We start from the raw sequence: 23,968 nt of genomic DNA, 5'->3' as shown, positions 1-23,968 counted from the left end.
CCAGGCGAATCAGATTAGTCATCAATGTGTCGAAGACAAAGTTAGGAAGACAAAGGGCTCCAGGGAGGAATTACCGGCGGTGATTCACCGCGCCCGCCACCCCGAGTTTCTATCGACGGTGTTGAAATCGAGGTGGTTGAAGAATTCGTGTACTTGGGCAACGACAACGACATCAGCAGAGAAATTCCGAGGCGCATTGTGGCAGGAAATCGAGCTTACTTTGGACTCCGCAGAACTCTACGATCGAACAAAGTTCACCGTAACACGAAGTTTACTATCTACAAAACGCTTATCAGACCGGTGGTCCTCTTTGGGCACGAAGCATGGACTCTACGTGCAAAGGACCAACGCGTTCTTGGAGTATTTGAACGGAAGATGATGTGCACCATCTACGGCGGAGTGCAGATGGAAGACGGGACTTGAAGAAGGTGAATGAACCAGGAGCTGCATCAGCTGCTGCGAAAACCAACCATCGTCCCTGCCGCAAAAATCGGGAGGCTGCGGTGGGCGGGTCACGTCATCAGGATGTCGGATAGCAACCCGATGAAAATAGTTCTCGAGTCATCCGATCGGTACAAGAAGACGTGGCGCGCAGCGAGCTGGGCGGGTCGAAGTGGAGGACGATCTGCGAACCCTACGCAGAGTGCGGAACTGAAGACACACAGTCTTGGACCGAGTAGAATGGAGGCGGCTATTTTGTTCAGCAGAGGCCTTATTTTGACTGGTAAGGTACAAACATTCGACAACGGACATCACATATAACACCCAGTGGCCCAGTGGAGAATTTTCCGTTTGACGAAAAGCTTTCCCCGACTGGAGCGGGAATCGAACCCACACTCCGAGGCTTACGAGACACCTAAACGACTGACGCCGCTAACCGCTCGGCCACGAAGCCCACAATTTTATAGTTTTCCTAAAGCTAAATAGCGCTGACGGGCTACGGCTTTGGCTCCTCGTGTTTTCGCTCGCTCTATTGTGGCTTTGGCGTTCCTCCGTTCCTCTATCTTCCTCCAGGTGTCATATGTGATCCACTGCTTTCTCCGAGTCACCCAAATTATTATCGCCGATGGCGATGAAGTTACTCTTGAGCGCTCCATTGTTCTTCTACGCTTCCACCTTCCGGAATATCCGCAGCACGGTTCTCCAGCTCCTCGACGAAGGACCTTTTCGCCGCAGCATCTTCCAGCCGGCGGCGTGTGTTGAACCGGCGCCCGATTTCTCCTCCTGTCGATAGATCCTCGCAATGCGCGGCTGGATTTCGCCGCAGGCTCCGTCTCCGTGTGGTCGATTTGATTTTCCCTGATGCCATCACGGGAAACCCAAGTCACTTTGTGCATGGTCGATGAGGAAAGAGCGATCTCTCAATCAGCATGTCATTGTTGCCACAAAACTCTGCAAACAGCTCACCGTTCTCGCTCATTTCTTCAAGGCCATGGTGTCCCATGACGTGCTCACAGTCCGAGTTGTCGGAACCAACCTTCGCGTTGAAGTCGTCCATGAGGATCTTAATATCACCTTTTGAAAAGTTATCCAAGACAGCATTCAGTTGGCTGTAAAAGTTCTCTTTGTCTTGCATTACGACAACATCGGTTGGCACGTAACATTGGATCATGGTAATGTTTCGAACCTGTGTACTGAATCTGGCTACGATTATCCTCTCATTGGTTTCCAATTCATGAGCGCAGCGTGGGTGTGAGCGCTGAGCAGGAAACCAACTCCACGGTGGTGAGAAGCTTGTCCACCTCGTAGGCCGGACTATAGAAAAATTTGCAAATTGGCCCGATGCCAATCTGTGTTCTCCAAAGTTAGACCAACGAACTTCGCTCATTCCTAGGATCTCAAGCTTCATACGGCATTCCTCATTGGCTAGTTGTGCCAGGTTACCCTGCTGGGCAAGGATTAATACATTTCAAGTTCCAATTCTTGTCCGTTGTTTCGCGCTAAAAGTCATTGCCGTAGAATCAGTTCGTAATTTTTCATTTTTGGTTTCTGTAACGGTTTTGGCCTAGGGTCCCCTATCCACCGTGGTCGGGCTGTCAACTAAGGTATAGCTTCCGGTGGAGGAGCATTTCATGTTCAGCCGCATGATGCCTGAACAAACGCTGTTTGAGCCTTGGTGAACAGACGCTTGGTACGTACCTCCTCAATCTAGCTGAAGTCAGAAGAACAACAATCTTTGTCATCGTTTGACCGGTGGAAGCATGAAGTAGGACCAGAGCTGTATCGGACGCTCTCCTTATCGACTCACCGTTTTGCAGCCCATGAAAGTATAGGGTAGCGAACCACTTGGGCAGCGGCCGGTATTTCGGACACTCTTCGCTATAACTTAGTCAATTCCAAACCAATTGACTTGACTTGACTTTTGTACACGGCGCGTTCCAAAAATTGTGTCAATTGGTTCAGAATTGACAGAGTTATAGCAAAAAAGTGCCCAAAATAGGACACCTGCCGAGATGGTTCCACTTCCCTACTTGTACAATTTCACAAAAGTGTCGATTACTGTAAGCGGATTGAAGCCAGCTGCACAGTCGTTTCAGATATCAAAAAATTTAAGACCGCTTCTTCGCTCAGAAAACAAATTACTCCCGTTCTTGTCTTTATATGCTACAAGATTACTCGCTCCCAGATATGGTACAAGTGATTCTTCGGATGATCTCTTACTTTCCCCACCGGCGGCGGCAGTGGGGATTTATCTTTCCAACTTAGATTAATGTTAGATTAGCTCCCATCAAGCCGAACGCCGAAGACGTTTATCGCTGCGAACATGATGAGTTATTATGAGACTAATTCAGCACCAGGCACCGGGCCGCTCTCCGAATCGCGTAAAATTCAACAAATTTAGTACCATTTGTGTGTTATTCCTCCATCATCATCATCATCATCGCAGCCCTGATAAACCCCTAAGAACGGGAGGGAGCTATGTGGCGAGTATTCCGAACCGCGCTTCTCGCCTAATTTATTCAAGCCAAACAATTAATTCCAAAACTTGAACCAAAGTTCCGCGGCAACGCGAAAGCGTGAGCCGAAAAAATACGCAGAATTTATGAAAAGAAGTATCTTAAGCAATCTTAAAACGACATGAATAATTTATATAGGCGGAGCCAGAGCGTGTTCATTCTTCGTCGCCCACCTCCCGTGGATCACCGCCGCCGGCCACCCCGCAACGCTCTATCCATTCATCTATCGCCGTCGTAAACGGTGCAGAAAGCAAGGCCATAAAGCGAGTTCTGCTGCTCGTTCTGGCCAAAGTCGGTCGTCTGCTCGCTCAGTGCTCTCAGTGCTCTCCGTCTCTGTTGCTCCGGTGCGGCCCCGCGGAACCTCTAGTCGAGGCAGCATGTTTCTCCGCCGCAATTCCCCACAATCAACGACGGTCGTGTGGTGCTCCGTTCGACACATACTCTTGCACGTGTTTCTATACACGTCGTCGTCGCCGTCGTAGTCCGTCGTGTGTACCTACATGGCTTGATGTAGGTATAGTTTGATGGTAGCCCCCCTGAGAGGTTCTTGTTGCGCGTTTTGGCATCATCGCCAGTCGTCTCCGTCCGTGGTCGTTTGTAGCGGGGGTTTTTAGACTGTAATTGGCAGAGCACTTTGTAATCTTTTAAGTCTTGAAAGATTGCCAAGATTCGCTTTTTTTTCTTATTCTTCTAATTCGTTTTCCTCTTCTTGTTCTTTTTTCATGTTCTTCTTTTTCGTATTCTTCTTCTATTCCTCTTTCCTTTTTTCCCATCGCTTCTCAGTTTTTAGTGTAACGTGTGTCTTTCTAAAAAAATCAATGAGATTCCTAGAAGGTCTTCCGTCCGATCCTAAACGTTTTAATTGAATTTTCAAGGAGGAACATCAGGAATATGAGCTAGACCCAAATCGTATAATAAATACCTGTCCAGCGAACTCCCCATTCGATGATCTATACACTAGGCGCCCCTCCACCTTTTGTCGAAATTGAGAAAAACCCTCCCTTGGCGCCACTTCTGTGCACGGGCCTGAGCAGCGACATGCGAAGTCGGAGCCCCTGAGCAAATTTGCAATCTTTTTGCAAGCTTCTTCCATGGCATATCCAGTTCTTTCTTAGTGCCTATCTTCAAACGTGATCATAAATCCGACGTACGTAATTTTCGTGGAGCTGCCATTATATATTGCATTTCAACACTTTTCGGTTCAATAGGCAATGAAAAATTATGGTCTGGGACCATTTGGGCAGGAGCACCTATTTTGGGCACATGCAGCTATAACTCAGTCAATTTTGAACCAATTGACTGGATTTTTAAGGTACGATCAGATAAGGGGGATCAAGTCTCCCCATTTTCAAAATACGGCATATCCTTAACAATGTAAGGAAATCTTACAATTTTAAAAACACCATATTCATCAAAAATACAAGAAAATAAATAGGAAGCTTCTGGAGTTATTTTCCCTTTAAGGACAGACTTGTTAGAATCCCAAAATGGCCGCCACAATGGCCGATTTTGGGACCTACTCACGATTTCGAGGGCACAAATCTCTTCATAAACAAAACCAGCGCACCTGATCTTCTCATTTCAAGCTTATTACAAGTGAGCAAGAACAGAATAATGAAATTCACTGTTGTTTGAAGCTTGCTTCTTGAGATTTGTGCGTCTGAAGTTCTGATGCACTGTTGAAGCGGGATTTTAAGACGTTTGTCCTTAAATTAACCATGTGCTCAAAAGGGGATCAATTGTGACCTATCTATATATATAAAAATGAGTTTGAAATCCCTTTGAGGCAACAAAACTCACAAACGGCTGAACCGATTAGGATGGCTCTTGCACGATTCGATTCGTTTTCATGGTGGCTGTGTTTATTTGTACAAAAAGTTACGAAAATCAACTAGAAAAGTAACAAATTTGAAAAAGAACTGACTTTCTATGAGCTGGGAAGGAAATCAACACGACCGAAATGAAATCAATCTAGAGTTATTCGAAGTTATTCGTGCGCTGTGTTGTTTCATTTAAGGGTGTAAACAATTGGGTTGTTTAGTGAATAAAATATTGCTATTTTTTATATCCTAATCGAAGAGCTCATTTTTCTGAGTGTAACGTGATTTTATTGCCATCAATTCCTTTGTTTTGTTGGTTAAATAAACAAAACAAATTCAATTTCTGTGCATAGAATGACAGTTCATTCGATAAAATGACAGTTCGCCCCGAACAAAAAAAAATCTCCATACAAACTTTGAATGCATTTTAAAAATAGTTCCCGACCACCAAAATATATAAAATTTTGGTTATCGACTAATTTTTAGACGGAGAATCCGATTATGGAATAATCTGAATACCCCTAAAGAACCCAATTCGCTCTCACTTGTAGTTAGTGAGCACAAAAGCGGGTGTTTTGTGGATTGGAATCCAAGCCCAATGAGAGATATTTTGTGAAAAAGGAGTGTACATGGTGAGGGCTCGGATTCAGTTTGGCTTTCCATTCCGCAGAATCATTGCCTGTTGTGTGGCTTAGTTGATTTAGGCGCCAGTCTAGCGAGTACGGAGTCGTGGGTTTAAATCCCACTAGAACGCGATTTTTCCCAAATTCATTTTTCAAATTGTCAATTAGCAATATTATATGTAAAAGTTTTTTCTCATGCTTTTTTGCTTTTTTTTTACTTTCCCTAGGGAAACTGGATGAATACAGAAACTTCTGTAGGGATTTCTCTAAAAATTTCTCCTAGAATCATTCCTTGGATTCAACAAGGGGGTGGTTATTCCTAGGAATTCTTTCAGAATGTCCCTTTAGGATTCCTTCAGGAATGTCCACCTCCTACTGGGGATTCATTCAGGAATTCCTCAAATGATACCTCTGGGGATTTCTTTAAAATAAAAACAATGAATGCTTTCAGTTATACCTTCTGAAATTCCAGGACATAGATTTCTTTATAGATCTTTTTCTGTGAATTTCCCGGGGGTTCCTAGGGTTCTCATTCCTGCCACCAGATGCGGAAGGATCGTTAGCTTCCGTTGGATTTACCTATTGAATTCCATCAGAGATTTACCCGAGAACTTTTCTAAAGATTGTTACATAAATTTCAAAAAGAACAACGATGAGAAACCATTGAAAGTTCTTCTGTAAAATCCAAATGAAAAACATTTCTTATATTAAAGCACCAAATATTCACGTTGAAAATTCCTCTTTCCCCTTATCACTCATTTTAATTTCTGAACACAAAGCACTACCGTCCAGCACCCCCTACTCGCGACTCGAACCCCTTCCTTACTCGCTGCTATTAAGCTTGGCATGCAAAGAAACATTTTTGCGAGTGAAGAATTTATTTAAAAAAAATATCCTCATTTTGTCAGGTACCGTAAAACGGGGTATCATTGATCAGCGGGGTAACATTGATCGGCTTGAACGACCTCATGAAATGTTCAAATAAGCATTTTGCATTGAATCAGTTTCTGCTATCGAATATTATACCGTTATCTGCTATTATTTAGCTATTAAATGACATGTGATATATGAAAATTGAATTTCATAAACATTGAAATAAATCGATTTTTCCATAACTGTGTTTCGTAACGCAATGAGGTACATTGTCAAACATTCATGCATGGCTTGAATACTGGATACAGTATAAGGTTCGAAATCACTGTATTACTTCAATATGATATCCTAGAGTTGGATTTAATAATCGGAACTTTTATGAAAATGCTTCTTAACAATAAAATATACGATTTATTAAAAGTAGGCTATCATTTCCTTAAGCCATTGCCTACCTTTAGGCGTTATTCACGGTTTGGAGGATTTTAATCTTAAAATAATTAAAAAAGTACATGACTTGTAAGAATTTGGACAACATATTCGAAATCAGTGACCCCGAATTTAGTAAGTAAGGGTATTTTCAACACAAACGAACATTGATCACTGACATGATCAATGTTACCCCAAATCAACAAAATCAAAAATTTGATTAAAAAGCCTATTTAAACATATTTTAAAGTTTCACAAAACTTTTTCGAGTAGTTTAACACATACTCAGAGGGCCAGTACTTGTTTTAAAAATATAAAACATATAACGTTTGCTTAAACAAAAGATTTATTCAAGAAAGATCGCAAATTCTGATCAATGTTACCCCGGATTACGGTACTCGATTTTGTCACTCCAAATGCTATCAGGGGCTGACAAAATCAGGTCCTCACTGTATACATCGTTGATAAATAAATACATAAAGTTTATGGAATATGAATTATAGAAGAATGAGTATTTCAAAAACATGCTTGAGGACTACTGGAGCAATTTTCAGTTAAACATCGGGTTTTTTTTTATTGAATTTCTTATCTAAATTAGCTAACATTTGGTCTATTTTTTAATTCCCAAAATTATTATAAGCTAACATAGCCAGCCGGTTATATAAAACAGCCAAATACTTATCCGTTAATTTCATGATTTTCTTGAATTCTTCAAACGAAATTAAAAAATAAACTTACGAAAGAAAATTCTTGAATGGAGTCAATTCATTTATCTGACAATTCTCTTCTCTGCAGTGAACCGTCCAATAATGTAAGGAATAACGATATAAATATGACTATGTTTTTATGACAGTGTAACAGTCAATGTCTCTACGCTTGCAATATAAAATAAAAAGAAATATAATTGATTTTTAGTTTGTGATAATGTAAGCCTGAAAGTGAGTATCCAAAAATTGCGCACCCAGTGGTCATAATACAAAATGGTTAATATACTAAATTTTTTATCCATAATTAGGTGAAAATCCAAAACATACCCAAGAAACCATTTAGCCGTAAAAATGGCATTAGGTCGGTTCTATAGTTGAATATAGAACATGTTTAACAGACCTAATTGGAACTATATCCTCTAATAGGGTTGCTCAAAAGCCACTTCTGGCGAATTATTCGGAGGATAAGCGGTTTCCCGTACCGAGTCTCTGGCGAGAGGAATGTCAAATGTAAATAAAAAAAAACACTTCTATTTTTGTCTTGCTTTTCTACTTCTACTTTCTCATCGACGTTCATCTTTTTGCTACTTGATCCAGATTCCGGCCAATGTCCTCAATGTTCCTGCGTTGAATTTCTACGTGTTAACCATATACAGTAATGTTCCGATTTTATCACGCCCTCCGCGCGTCAGTCCATCATTTTTCATTCATTTGCTGTTACATTTGAGAGCAAGTGTTTCCTCTCTTCTTCAAGATAAATGTTGAAGGCGTGTTCTGCAATTTTAAAAATATTGAAAATGCGTATAGATTTTGTATTTTTTTTTCCTCATCTGTAGAGCCTTTTAACCACTGCGTTCATTATTTAGGAATATTGTGGTATGACCCATATTGAATTTGGTGCTAGTCAAATATCCTGTCACAATTGAGCTGTGATGGACAATGGTTGATGTAACACCTGATCCCACCTAAGCACAACTCGTTTCATGAAGTTTATTACCCTGTTGGGATTACTTCGCCAAATTACCAAGGGCTCTAGAAACCCTTTACCAAAAACCGCCAATCTCTGATTGGATAGTACTCCACAGTTGCAGAGTAAATGTTCAGCAGTTTCGTTTTCCGTTTGACAGAAACGACACTCGGAGGATTGGATTTTTCCAATCTTACTTAGATGATATTTACTCGGGCAGTGACCAGTCATCAGACCAGTAATTACCCTGAGATCTTTTTTGTTTAGATTTAATAAGGACCTGGCTTTTTCTGCACTGGGTTTTATAAACCTTTTCGCTTGCTTGGATGTATCCGTGGCATTCCAATTAGATTCTACCGTGGACATTTCCCAAGTTTTTAGTTTCATCCGAAGAGCACACTCAGGAACTCCACAGAAAGGTTCAGGGCCTACAAAGCTTGATGCTGCACCCTGTCTGGCTAAATTGTCGGCGTTTTCATTTCCCGGAATTCCACAATGACCGTGTAGCATACTTAAAAGCATTTTTGAAAAGGGGCGTGATAAAATCGGAACAATACTGTACTGCACAAATGCATCGTGAACTTTATACGCCCAGAATGGTATTTGAAGCAAAGAGGCGATGCATTGTAGATTTTTCCATCCAAGAGTAGCAGAGGCCAGAGGGATCCTAAATCAGGTACAAAGACGATCGGATCCGAAGCCAGATTTGATCGATACGAGTGATGATAAATTTGGGTTGTTTTCGGTAGCAAGGTAGGACAGCGGGCGAAATATCAGGGGAAATCTACTAGAACAAACTGAGAGCTCGTTGGTATTATAAAGGAAAAGATATTGCTAATTCAGATGAATCCGATGGTGTTGAAGTTTGAAGTTGAGGAAGCGCTAATTGAGCGGGAGATGGAAGTTGAGCTGGGAATCATCTGGAAATTTGAAGGGGATCCATCTCGATTTCAGATAAAATCAAATCCATGGTGCACTACATGCTGCCGCTTGCCAATAACTTTTTTTCAATTCCTGCAGGTCTGAACCTTTCTTCTATGTTAGATTTACTTTCATCGGTTTTAGTTTTTGCGAGAGCTTTGGTTTGATTGAAATATATTTTGATTGGTATGGATGTCATGTCAAATGTCATGTAAGACAAGCCGTACAACAGCACTGACAGCTGTCTAACTAGGCTTGAAAGCACAGGGCTAACAAGCACAACAAGATAGCGTTATATACCCATATACGGCTTATTTCATTGCTTACGATTTACAAGGCCTATAAGCATTTGAAAACCTTTTTTAGAGCCTGTTGGCACTGAAAAGCTATTGAAGTGCCTCTATACCGCTTATATCAGTGCTTAGTGGTTACCTGGGTATCAATCCAGAGCCATGTAGTTTCATATACTAGTTGAAAACAGCACATACATTTAACGATATTATAGAGGAAATTAAATTATTTATTTTAACTGATATGAAATTTAGCGATCCGTGTACTTATTTGTGGTTTGATAATACTGACATTTACAAGACAGCGCCTGAAGCTGAAGGGCGCTGTCTTGTAAATGTTATTGACCAAAATGAAAAAATAACTTCTCAGGAAAATAGCCTGTTAGAGATCATAGAACGTTAAAACATGGATTGGTTAACGTCAAATAGACGAAAATGAGGTTTGAAGTTGAAAAACACTTTTGCATTTTTTCCTGCCGCATACTGTAGTTGTAATTGGTAGGTACATACTAGAGATTTATAGCGAACGATAAAAAATTGTCATCGCTACGGGTAGCAATTTCACACAAAAAAAATGCTCCGTAAGTTGAAAGATCTGAAAACCCCTTCCGCAAAATTACCTTCCCTCTGTTGTAGGTGTATTGGGCGCGAAGGAGACTTTAGCAGCACCAACAGCTGTATTGGTTCGTCGACTTGTAGCATCCAAGGTAACTACCACTATACTGCAGATCCACCACCAAATGCTCTACAGTACAGCATACTGGGGAGGCGAAGGAGCAACTGGAACCCTGTATTCTGGGGGTGTATGTGAGGTCCAGCATCGCCCGTCAGATTGTAATGAAGGTGCACAGAAGAGGAGAATTTGCACACTGGGAATAGACGACCCAACACGAGCGGCTCACAGCCCGTGCATCAACAGCACAGCACAGTGGAAAGACCGTGTCTGCACCTTTGCGCTTCCTAGTCGACGGGGGTGGACTATGGTGGACGGGTCCACCACCAGACTCACTTCTTGCCATCAGCAATATGGAAGGAGGGTGGTTTATGTTGAGGCTGCTCGATGGTGGTTGCTTGGGTCTTGTGATAATATGGGGATGTGAAAAATCTCCATTCGATCTGGACACTAGGTAGTGCTGTTGCGTGACGATGTCACATTTGGTAGATAAGGTTTTGGCGAGACAGAAGAGGATTGATTTTTGCTTGTAAAGCTGCTGGAATGTAATTATTGTCCTAGGGTTCGTTCATAAACCATGTAGATCAAATTCCGCAAAATATATCCTCCCTCGTCGCAGCCTTTGTCCAAAAATTTGAAAATTTGTACACACTTAATTCAGATTGCCGGGATATCAGCATTTTTCAATTCTTTTGCCGAGATTTGCACAGCCGAGTAATCAGCAAACAACAATTTTGCTGAGATCTCAGCAATTTTGACAGTTCATTGCTGATTTTCGGCAATCGTTTTGCTGAGAGTCAGCTAACAAATGTCACTTTTTGCTAGGATATCAGCTGATAGTTTTACTGAGCAGACGGCTGTGCGCGTTTTTGCCGAGCCCGCAAATCTGTTTTGAGTGTGTATGGAGCGTACACTTTGACCAAACCTTAATATTAGTAATCAGACCCAGATTCTTTAAATCAGGATTTTTCAGGAGTAGTTTCAGATGCAAGTATCCGAGGGGTTTCAAACGGTTTTCAGAGCTGTTTCTGCGGGGTTTCATGAGTGTTTCAGAGGCGGTTCGGGAATTTAAGTGGGTTCCAGGGGTTTATTCATATTATTGCGAGAGTTCATTAATTACGCTGGTAGATTCGATGAGGCTGGCCTACCCAAGTAACCATTAGCACTATATTTCGCATTTTTTCCATTTAGGGCTATTATACGACCAATATAGTTCAGGTCAGTTCTACAATAGTACTGCATCGGCATGCTAGTCGAATAATACATAATGCCAAATGGTTATTTGGGTATATAGGGTGACAATGGGTATTATCGGCAGGTTCATTCTCTTCGTCATGGGGGGTTTTTGTCAGCCAATTTGCCTGAAACTTGGCCATATAATTCAGCTTAGTTGGGAAGGATTTGAGACCAACTCTGAGTTCAATAGGTTCCAAAAAACCCCAAAGACGAAGAGAACAAAACGACCGAGAATAGGTCATTTCCCCATATAACCAAAAAAACCTACAACCATTCAATTAACCTTTCGAAACAGCATGGTTTCTCGAGGCCGTGTGAGCATAAACATTGTTCATAATCATAACGTTTCAAAGTTCCTTAGTTACGCTTGTATATATCGTATTATCAAAAAACAAGTATCTTCTTAATCCCTTTACAATCATGCATAACTCCGCCAAAATCCCTAAAACAAAATTCCCTTCTGATCTCTTACAGAAAAGGAACGCCTCTCGCTGTGCGTCGGCTGCGGGGGTCAAATCCACGACCAGTACATCCTGCGGGTGGCGCCCGATCTCGAGTGGCACGCGGCCTGCCTCAAGTGCCAAGAGTGCCGCCAGTTCCTAGACGAAAGCTGTACCTGCTTCGTGAGGGACGGCAAAACATACTGTAAGCGAGATTATGTTAGGTAAGTTTGTCCTCTGGAGTTAGTGCTGTGGAAATGGGACGTGATATCTTTCTATTTCCGTTCTTGATATTACAGGTTATTTGGTACCAAATGTGATAAATGCGGAAGCTCCTTTAGTAAAAACGACTTTGTGATGCGAGCCAAAACGAAAATCTACCACATAGAATGCTTTCGATGTTCCGCCTGCACGAGGCAGCTAATACCGGGTAAGATTGTTTAACCTTATCTGATGTATTCAAATTTCACATATTGAAGAACTTCCTTCCCTTGCAATCCGTAGGTGACGAATTCGCGTTACGGGACGGTGGAGCGCTGTACTGCAAGGAGGACCACGACCACCTAGAAAAATCCAACCAAAACAGTCTGATACAGAGCGTAGAACCAAACAACAACATTAGCAGTAATACCAACCAGAATAGCACCAGTAATAACAACAACAACAACACTAGCTTAAGCAATAACAACCACTCGAGCGAGCTGGGTTCGATGTCGGGTAAGTTTGATCTCTTGTCATAACTCAATTACCTGTTCTCGGTTGTTGCGGGGTTGTTGTTGGTGGCGGCGGCGCTTCTTCCAAGTGCCACTCTGTATAAGTTCCATCATGTTGCTACAACAACAGCAAACAGCTCCAGATAGCCCCAAAAGACATCCGCCTTTCTTGAAATCGACCGACGACGAACGACGACGAGTGCCGCAATCAGTGTTGTCCGCGCGCTTATCGGACGCTGTTTGACCTGATAATTAATAGAATGTAATCGATTTCAACGCTTGTACTACAAGCCGACAAAGACTTGCGCGGGTATTGAGAATCTTCTGGCTTTGCCAATATGCCGCCAACAAATGGAAAGATTCTGAGAAATACCTTGCCTAGGTTTGGTTGCAAGATGGTCTCAAAAAATCGGAACCATTTCAGTTACTCAAACTAAAGTAAAGCGGGGCAGTTTAGGCTCAGAAAATCCTAATAAAAATGAATTCATTTTTCATAACTTTTCTTTCCATTAGTAAAGGAACAAAGTCCAAAATTCCAAGGTGGGGTAAAATGATCCCAACTCATAAAATCATTCCTGAATGTTTCATTATTACTATAGATAAATGGTGTCAAGATACCCGAGTAGAGAAAAAAAACTCAATACAAGCACATTTAGATATGGAGATCAAAAAGTGATATTGGTTTGTTTGACAAAGAGGTAAAAGTACTGAACATAATAGCAAAAATTTACTCCTCGACCATCATCATCATATTATATTTAGCTCTTTTGAGAGCTAATCAATAGTAGCGAGCGGTTGATCTTAAAATATCAAATTTTGCTATTGGTGAAAAGTCCCAGGAACATTTTTTTTTTGCTATTATTTTCAGTACTTTTACCTCTTCTATCAATCAAACCAATATCTCGTTTTGATCGTCAGTACTTGACCTTGCAAAAAACATCTCTCTAGAAGCCAGGCAGGAAAACCCACGGAAAATCTTTTGATTTCCCTCTGAAAATTGGCAAATTCCGGTTTTTCTTGCTTGCAATTACGGTTTTCTGATGATTTTATCATCAGCCATGTCACAGACAAACAGACGTAACACTTGCGAAATTTCCATCGACCACGCTTTTAACGATCATTTTAAATTTTCATAGTTTTGGCTTTCACAACCAGAGGCGCACGCATCGTTTTTCTATGCCTTTGACGTTTCACACTAGCGCCTTCTGTTGACGATATTGCACAACACAGTAATTCGTGCAACTTTCCTACCAGGTGATGGTAGTGTGAACTGGGCGATGGATTTCCATGAAAATCGTTCAAGGTGTTACGTCTGTTTGTCTGTGGCCATGTCTTTCTATAGAGATTAAGGCACACATGGGAGGGCTTTAGTAGGTTTCATTAGGATTTAAGCAGTTTACTGGGATTATCAATTGGTTTTGAAAATATCTGGGAGGGGGGGGGGGGGGTGTCTGATGCTGGGGTTATTACGTCAATGCTTTTCATTCAGATTTAGGAGGTTTTATGGGGATTCGGAAACTTCATGGGGATTTCAGATGGTTCAGAGAGGCTTCCATGTGGAGGTACATGAGATGTTTCATGGTTATTAAGGGGGTTCAGAGGGCTTCATTAAAGCTTTAGGTGACTTTTAAAATTGTTTTCTAGGCGTTTATAGAAGTTTCAGTGGGTTTCAGCGCGTCTCAGAAGAATAACTTGAATTTTAAAAGAAGTTTACGCAATCTCAGGAGGGATTGAGAGGTGTTTCAAGGCTTTTCAAAGCTTTTAAGGAACTTTATGGGGGACTTCAGGGGACTTCAAGAGATCATCAAGAGGGTTTCAGAGGGGCTTCAATGAGTTTCAGTGGATTTGAAAGAGGATTCGGGGGGTTTTCCGGGGGAATACAAGAAGTTTCAGTGAGTCTTGGGAGGATTTGATTGTGGGCATCAGGGAGTGTCATGAAGCTTCAGGGGAAGCTTCAGGTAAATTGTGGCAGAAGGCTTTCAGTGTGGGTCCCAGAAGTTGCTTTGATGTCAGGGTGCTTTACTGGACTCCCAGAGGTTTAAGTAAACTTTCTTGGGGTCTTAAAAAGGTTGTTAGGGACTTAAAAGCGTTCCAAGCTGTTTTAGGCTGCTTCGTGGAGTTCCAGGGGGGGGGGGGGGTGATGACGGTTCAGAAAAGTTTTTGAATCTCAAAGACGTTTCCAGGCGTTTTTCCTGGAATACCTCTTCTCCGCATACAACACCAGCGACCAAGGCAAGGATATAGGATAACGAGCAGGACCACATGACAGTCAACTTAAACAACCTAATAACCCAAAATGACTAACAGAATTATTGTAAAGAAATTCATTTTTGTCATCATCAAGGATGTCCATCAGACATCTCTGTTATTTTTACCTCAACCTTGGGCTGAAAATCTCGTTAATAAAGATAATAGTAATAATAACATGTCGATTCTGTGAGAACTTTGAATGAGGCTGCAGCGAAAAGTATGGTGATATATTATTTTTAAATCCTGACAAGATTGTAGTTCTGACTACGGTGGAAGGGGATTCCAACGGTAACTTTATGGAAGTCTAAAAGATATGCTGGATCGAAGCTTTATGGGGATTTTTTAATTAAACAACTCGTAGCATTATTTCTAGCGTATCTTTTGCCATTTCGTAAGAAGTCTCTTGTTGAGGTTTCGCAAAAAATCCTCTTTGAGTTCTGCTGCTTTTCTGAAATTCCTTAGGAGTTTTCGTGAGAAGTTCCTACGAGAAGTCTTACAAGATTTTTTTTAACATTTCACCAGAAATTCCTTCTGAGATTTTTTTATCTATTCCTTCAAAAATTTATCTAGGATTTCATTACGATTTTTTCTACGATTCTGCAAACAGTTGCTTCTTTCAGTATCTTTAAAGAAATTCTTCTTGAATTCGTCGAGAAATGTCTTCATATGTTCCTTCTGGGATTCCTGTAGATGTCTCATTTGGGATTCCTACAGGAGTTTCTTCTGGATTCAATCCAGAACATTGTTTGTTACTTCTTCAGAATTTCTAGCTGGATTTACTCCAAGAGTTTCTTGATGATGATGATGACGACTAAAGTGTACCCACCACCAGCGCAAGGATTACCTATGGCTGCAGAATCATTCCGGCATGGAATGATCTACCTGATGGTTTGTTGTAGCAGGGTGAGTTAAAATCGCTGAATTCCTTCGGTAGTCAACATAAAATTGCTAGCTCATGACAAAAGACTGGCTACTCCACGTACTTAAGTCCGATCATCAGTTCAATTAACCCCCTTAGGCTACCCCTCCGTGTGTGTGAACCCCGTAATATGGAATGTAAATTATACAAGTATATAAAAAATATATATAAAGGCAAAACAATGGGTAGATCTCACCAAATTTGTCTCCTGTGAAGACACAAAATCTCATTTCTTGATGTCAGAACGCCTCAAAATCGCTGAACTACTTCCAGAAGTCAGAACGCCTCTTGAACGCAAAACCCAATGAGGGAAAACCTTCATCCAGTAGCAAGTACAGTACCACTGATCACGCCGAAAACCACATGGAAAACGACGACGCACGCTATGTCTGAACCAACAGATTATAAAAATTGAATGTACATCGGGTTTCTTTCCACCAAACATCAGCATTCCAGCTATATTTTCATTTGCAGAAAGTTTTAAAATATTCTATCGGTGAAAATTTTTCCATATATTTTGTATGGGAGAGAAATAGGCTGAAAATGAGAATTTCATGTAAATTTATATGAAAAACAGCTAAAACGATGAAAAAATCAAAATTTCCCCGATGAAATATTTTGAAACCTTCTGCAAATGGAAATATAGCTTGAATGCTGATGTTTGGTGGAAAGAAACCCGATGTACATTCAATTTTTATAATCTGCTGGTTCAGACATAGCGTGCGACGCGCACAACAAAACCAACGCGACGACAATAGCGCGACCTGTTCGACTTCAAAATAGGAAAAAGTCCAATGGCACTAAACACCACTCCCGAAATTTCAAATCTTCGGACACGAAAAAAAAAATGGATTTACTCCAAGAGTTTCTTCTAGAAATTCTCTCGGAGTTCATTCTGGAATTATTCCAAAAGCTTTTTTTCTTCTGGGAATCCTCAAAAAAGTTTTCAGAAAACTTTGAACCAGTTCCTTTAGGGTATCTTCCAGAAGTTTTTTTTTACAGAATTCATCGAGGAGTTGATTGTGGAAACCTCCCTGGAGTTCTTTTTGTCATTCCTGCAAGAGTTCCTTATGCTAGTCCTCATGGGAATTTTCCAGGAGCTTTTCCTAGGAATATTCTACAAGTACTTTCTGGGAATCCTCCAGGAGTTTGAACCTTTCGGGAGTTTCTTCTGGAAATCCTTCAGTACATGTTAATAATCCTCCTTTAGTTTATTTCGGGTTCCCTCATGCATTTCTTCACGAATTCCATGAACTTTTTCTTGATTCCTCCAGGAACTTCTACCGGTAATCTTTCAGAAGTTCTTTCCGAGATTCCGCCAAGAATTCCTTCTCAAATTCCAACAGATACTGCTGATATTCCTGTTCATGGATGTTCACTCTCGAGCTCTGTTAGACAGTTCTCATAGAAATCCTTCAGGATTATTGTTATGGATATCCTTCAGGAATTTTCAATGAAATTCCTTATGGAATTACTCCTAGTAATTCCATATATAATTATTCCATTAGTTCCTTATGAAGTTCTACAGGAGTTCCATGATGAATTCCCTCAACAAATTCATGAGGTATTCCTCCTGCAGTTTTTTTTTTAAGAATCTCCTCCAAGAGTTCCTTCTGGGTTTCCTACAGTTCCATCGTCTTTTCTCCAGAAATTCCTTCTAGGAATCCCACAAAAAATCTGAACACATTCCAATGGGGACTCACAAACTAAGCTCCAAGAGGAATCCATAAATGAGTTCATGAAAAAAAAATCAAAAAAATCCTAGAGAATTCCCGGAACTCCTGGAGGAACCTGTGAAGAATTTCCTAGCAACATCCTGAAAGAAATCTTTTAAGGAACTTCCGGTGGAATCTAGGAGGGAGTTTTTGGAGGATTCCCAGCAAGAGCTCAGGAAGGAATCCCAATGGGAACTCCTGGAGGAATCTTGGATGAATTTGCTGAAGAATCCCGAAAGAAACTCCGAGTATAATCACGGAAGCAACTTTTAGAATAATCACGGACGGAACTTCTGGATCCAGAAGTAGGTAATCCTAGTTGAAATTCCGGAAATTCCTGAAGAAAAGTCAGAATGAACTCCAGATGGAACCTCATAAGAAACCCCTGGAGCAACCTTCAGGGATTGGTGGCATGTACCGTGCGGTGCGAAAAAAGCGTGTACTTCACATAATCTCAAGTGCTTGTCTCCCGTTTTGCCGAGAGACAGAGACGTGAGAACTTTCGTAATTGTGCGAGAGGCAAATCGCGGCACTAGCTCTACGGCGCAGGGAGTGATGGACTGTGCTTGTTAACAAACAGAAAAAAAAAAAACACTTAATAAATTAATTAGAGAGTTTATGTTTTCGGCAATGTTGTTAAGCTTGTCAAGGATTGACAAGTGATGGGTCGTTTGATTCGAAAGTTTCCCAATCATGCGTAGTGTCAAGCAAAGTGCAAAACACGGAGACAAGAACAGAGAGAGTGTATACGATAGAGCGTGAGAGACAGGAGACCTCCAGCGCACGGCAAAGTAAGCGGACAACACTAGACTGGCCCAAGTACAAAAATGTCGAAAAATTCGATGGGCACCCACTAGAATCGTGCCTTTTCATGAAAAGAACAATCTGTGAAATTTTCAACTCAATCGGTTAAAAACTGAGCTGGCGCAAATGAGTTGAAGGTTTGTATGGGGTTTTCAGTCCAAATATATGGGAAATTGGATGAAGACATCTGCCCGGCTTCTCTCGGTTGTTACATGCAGCACGTGTTTGCCTTTCGAAACTTGCGTGCTACTTCATAGACAGGTGTGTAATTCTTCATTGTCCTGATACCCTTCCACGTACGTAAGAAATTGGATTGAAGGACAACATAGCCGCCTATGATGTAGCGCGCAAAATTCGAACGGCAAACACATGCTGAATATTGTGGATTTACCGGCTACTTGTATTGTACCGGTCGCTTCAGTACGGCTTCCAAAGTAGCCGTTTTATAAAAAGAGTAACTTAAAAATGATTTTAAACATTTTTATTGTATGCGCTATTCCTCGTTGCCACTAGCTACTCAGCGACATTAATTTTTTGTCAATCAAATTGATTGTTATATGAAAACGGCTATTTTGTAACGGCTACTTTAAGTATCCGGTAGAATACATCAACCGAGAGTAAACGGGGGCAGATGTCCTCATCCTGCTTTAGTTATAGCTGAAACCACAATTAAATAAAGTTGAATCATGACATGGTCTTCTACAAAGTTGTTCCTTAGGATATCAAATCAAGTGCTATTTTTTCAATTCTGAGCTGAATCGACTTCATCAAACCTACGTGCTGAATGAGACACAAGAGGTCGTCTAATTTTCCATACATTTGGACTGAAAATCCCATACAAACCTTCAACTCATTTGCGCCAGCTCAGTTTTTAGCCGTTTGAGCTGAAACTTTCACAGATTGTTCTTCTCATCCAAAGGCACGATTCTAGTGGGTGCCCCAGGAATATTGACCACATTTTTTTTGTCACCATACAGATGTGGGCCGGTCTAGGGCAACACACAACCGATTGCACGTACTCGTCTCTTCTGGTTTGTTGTGCTGTCTCGTAGCAGCGTGTGCGGCACGCAAAGAGTTTTGAGTCACACCCTATCCCTGGCAACCTTTGGGGGAACTCCTTCAAACACCACAAGTTCCCACAACCGGAACCATACCAGATTTTGCCCTACAACTCCATTAGAAACCATGTTTTCATTTAAATAATGTGCATTGCAGAACTGCAATGTTGAACAGCAAGCACGAAAGACCATCACCTTGCCCTAACCCTCTGCGAGATTCGAAGGGACTCGAGAGTGTCCCTGATACTCGAACTACGCACATCACTCGATCCATCGTCGCCTTGATCAATCGCATCAGTTTATCCGCGAATCCGTATTCGTGCATAATCTGCCATTGCTTTTCTCGATCGATTGTATCATACGCCGATTTGTAATCGATGAACAAGTGATGTGTGGGTACGTTGTATTCGCGGCATTTCTGTAACACCTGGCGGATGGCGAACATCTGGTCCGTTGTAGCGCGTTCACCCATGAATCCAGCCTGATATTGCCCCACGAACTCTCTTGCAATTGGTGATAGACGGCGGCATAAAATTTGAGAGAGTATCTTGTAGGCAGCGCTCAGTAGTGTGATCGCGTGGTAGTTCCCGCAATCACGGTGCTCCATTTACCGTTATTATAAAATAAAATATACCATCAAAACCTGAAACGCCATTCTCTTTATTTAGCTATCCTACACCTCTGGGCAAATTTTTAAAATCATCGTTGGGCGAAATTTTGAGTTACGCCCTTTCAAAGGGCCTAACCTCTAAACAATCGTGTTTTCTATAGAATAACACCAGATTTCATAACAGAATCATGAATTAAAGGCATCAATAACAAAAATTATCTTGAATAATATTGAAATTTGGTAGTATGCATCCATATAAATATTAGTGGAGTGCATTTTCTATCAAAATTGGTCATTACGCCAATATATGGTAGATGTTCTTAGGGCCTATAGAAAACAAACATTTCATCGGTGTAACAATTCAATTAAAAATATATATTGTTTTGTGATTCCATATGTCTATAGATGTTCATACTACTCTCAGTCAAGGTGATAGTATTCACATGCATCCAGCACCAACATTTCAAAAGGACGTAACTGATCTTCAACACAATATCTTCTCCCAGAGCTCTAGATCGTATCTCATCTTTCCCAGGACATCAACAACCACTATCGGAAAGAATTGCATTTTCTCCGTCCAGTAGTGGTTGTACATTGCGTCGGAGAGAAAAAGGTTTGGTTTCTGCTAGCAGTTTCGCCTTTTTGAAATGTTAGCACCGATATATTAGAAATCTTCTACATAGAGATAAGCGGAAGTTACATATGTCGATTCGGCAACGCTGTTCATTTTGTTTACATCAGCTGCCAACACTTGTTGCAAAGCTAGATGTTCAAACTTTGTGCGTGACTTCGTAGTGGTTCAAGTTGTTTTGTTTACATTTTCTAATTATAATAGATTTTTTTTACAAAATTTTGAAAACAAAATAGCGGAGCAATCGATGAAATCTGAAATTTATTGTAAAGTGTTAAGCTAAACATATCGGCAGAACTGAAGCAAGAAGCAGCAATGAAAGCTTTTTCGAGAAGTGCAGCAACTAAAGTTTCGTCATAAGCTTGAGCTTTTGAAAGCAGAATTAATTAAATTCTATCTTTTTACTAAACTTACATATACCGTCAATTTCTCGATATTAAAAATAAATAATTTTAATTTATTTAGCTCGGATTGCAATACCGTTCAATCGACGCCTTCTTACGAACGATCAGCCTGTTCATTTGGCTCACACTTTGACAGTTATTTCTGCACGATTGGCTTACAATGGCCGCCTCCGCAGATCTCTATAATGTAGGATTACTACGATATATTAAGAGCGTAACTGTCAGCAAATTTGCTTTAAAAACAATAGTCAAAAATATGGGCAACCATAAATTAAACAAAAAGAAATATGTCAGTGTGCCAAAATTCTTGAGTTATAAGCATAGAAAAACAAAATATGGAAAGGCCAAAAGACAAAAAGTCGGAACAGGCAACATATAATCAAGCATAATTTGCAGGGTGAATTTTTTTTCTTCTTTCATAATATGTAGGTAAGACCTTTTGTCCCTATTATTTTAACTTTTATTCGATCTTTTGTCTTTCAATTTTCTCATTTGTACGTTTTGTCTTCATCAGCTTCAGCATTTCAGAAGGGCGTAACTGCTTTTTGATACGCCCTTTTGAAATGCTGAGGCTGAGAAGACAAAACGGAGAAATGAAGAAAAAATCAAAAGACAATATTGTGCGTTTAACCGTAGATTATCGCGCAAAAATGTTCAAAACCGCTAATAGATCGTCGCCAGTACATCATATCGTGTTCGTGTCTTCTACGATAAGTGCGGAAAATAGCTAAGGATTGACCGCGCAGAAGACACTGAAACAGTTAAATGCAACCGCGCATATCTATTTACATTTTTGCAAAACTTTGCGCAATATTTTTCCTTGCAATATACAATAGGTCGGTAAAAGTAAAATTAGTAGGATCAAAAGGTCTTACCTACATATTAAAAAAAAAAGAGAATCTTCATGCAGCATTTTATGTTTCATTATTGGAAACTTGTTGCGACTTTTTGTCTTTTAGCCTTGTTCTATTCTAATAAGTTATAACATAAGATATTTGGCACACAGACATATTTCTTTTTGTATAATTTATGGTTGCCCATATTTGACTATTGTTTTTAAAGCAGATGTGCTGTATAGAGAGTGTACGCGTGTGAAAAGGACGGAACAACCGTTAAATGCCTCAACTTCTTCCGTCTTTCCTAGGCGTGTTTCAATTCATTCATGCAAATTTATCCTGTTATAAGATAGAGGGGAGACTTCTCTACCTTTTGCTGGTTAGAGTTTACGTGAATAATGGGAAATACGCTCAGGAGGACCTGAAGAAGCAAAAATTTGCAATGGTTGTTACGCACTTTTCAAATGTTTATATAATCTAGATTGAGTTTAACCCTTCGAGCAGTCGCGTCTTCGGCTACCTACAACGGCACTACGTTCACACTGTATATCACAAGCGTGCATTTTTCATGGTGCGTGTACTCAGTACACGACGTGACCGCTCCCGGGTTAAATAAGGGCGAAAGTAACATGAGCGAATTCTCTTTATCGACTCTCTCTTCTTCTTCTTCTTCTTCTTCTTTAAAGTGACAAGATGCAAGTATGGTTGCAGTTTTTATTCATAAATCGCTAGATTGCGATGCAATCTAGCGTCTAAGTGTGAAAAAAATCGATTGAATTTGCATCTTGTCACTTTAGTTTGCAGAAGAGAGAGTCGATGAAGAGAAATCGATAATGTTACTTTCGCCCTTATATAAACTCAATCGGTGATAACATTTTGAAAAGGCGAAACTGATTGCCGAAATCAAACCTTTTTCTCTCCGACGCAATGTATAACCACTACTGGACAGGGAAAATGCAATTCTTTCCTATAGTGGTTGTTGGTGTCCTGGGAAAGATGAGATACGATCTACAGCTATGGGAGAAGATATTGTGTTGAAGATCAGTTACGTCCTCTTGAAATGTTGGTACTGGATGCATGTGAATACTATCGCCTTGACTGAGAGTAATATGAACATCTATAGACATATGGAATCACAAAACAATATACTTTTAATTGAATTGTTACACCGATGAACTGTTTGGTTTCTATAGGCCCTAAGAACATCTACCGTATATTGACGTAATGACCTATTTTAATAGAAAATGCACTCCACTAATATTTATATGGATGCATACTACCAAATTTCAATATTATTCATGATATTTTTTGTTATTGATGCCTTTAATTCATGATTATGTTATGAAATCTGGTGTTATTCTATAGAGAACACGATTTTTTAGAGGTTAGGCCCTTTAAAAGGGCGTAACTCAAAATTTCGCCCAACGATGATTTTAAAAATTTGCCCAGAGGTGTAGGATAGCTAAATAAAGAGAATGGCGTTTCAGGTTTTGATGGTATATTTTATTTTATAATAACGGTAAATGGAGCACCGTGGCAATCCAACTTGTCGCCCTTTTTGTAGATGGAACACACGATACCTTCCAGTGTAGTGCTCTCACCAGTGCTTCTCCGCCGTATTTTAGAAGCTCGCTTAGTAGTTGATCTGCTCCAGCGGCTTTGTTGTTTTTCAACCGGTCAACCTCCTCCTCAATCTCTTGGAGGTCAGGGGCCGGAAGTCTTTCGTCCTGTGCACATACTCCTAGATCTGTTACCACGCCACCTTCGGTACTTGCAACGTCGCCATTGAGGTGCTCATCGTAATGCTGCCGCCACCTCTCGACCACCTCACGCTCGCTCGTGAGAATATTCCCGTGAGTATCTCGGCACATGTCGGCTTGTGGCACAAAGCCTCTGCGCGAGCGGTTCAGCTTCTCGTAGAACTTTCGTGTGTCCTTAGCGCGGTACAGCTTTTCTATCGCTTGGCGATCTCGTTCTTCCTGCTGGCGCTTCTTCATCCGGAAGACTGAGTTCTGCCTGGCAAAACGGTGAGTCGATAAGAAGAGCGTCCAACATAGCTCTGGTCCTCACAAGTTCCTACCTCGTGCTTCCACGG

At 40.8% G+C, this 23,968-nt stretch overlaps 1 protein-coding gene across 1 annotated transcript in view; it reads left to right on the top strand.

The window, feature by feature from the left end:
• Window positions 1–23,968, top strand: part of LOC109412364 (insulin gene enhancer protein isl-1) — a 199,237-nt gene that overhangs the window by 126,848 nt on the left and 48,421 nt on the right. The window contains exons 2-4 of the mRNA XM_019686014.3: window positions 11,968–12,157; window positions 12,233–12,363; window positions 12,438–12,650. Of these exons, the coding sequence (XP_019541559.2) occupies window positions 11,968–12,157; window positions 12,233–12,363; window positions 12,438–12,650 (534 nt within the window). The remainder of the gene's footprint in view (window positions 1–11,967; window positions 12,158–12,232; window positions 12,364–12,437; window positions 12,651–23,968) is intronic.

Source organism: Aedes albopictus, chromosome 2 (genome assembly GCF_035046485.1).
Source record: "Aedes albopictus strain Foshan chromosome 2, AalbF5, whole genome shotgun sequence".
Lineage (NCBI taxonomy): Eukaryota > Metazoa > Arthropoda > Insecta > Diptera > Culicidae > Aedes > Aedes albopictus.
This window is presented reverse-complemented; position numbering and strand designations above follow the sequence as displayed.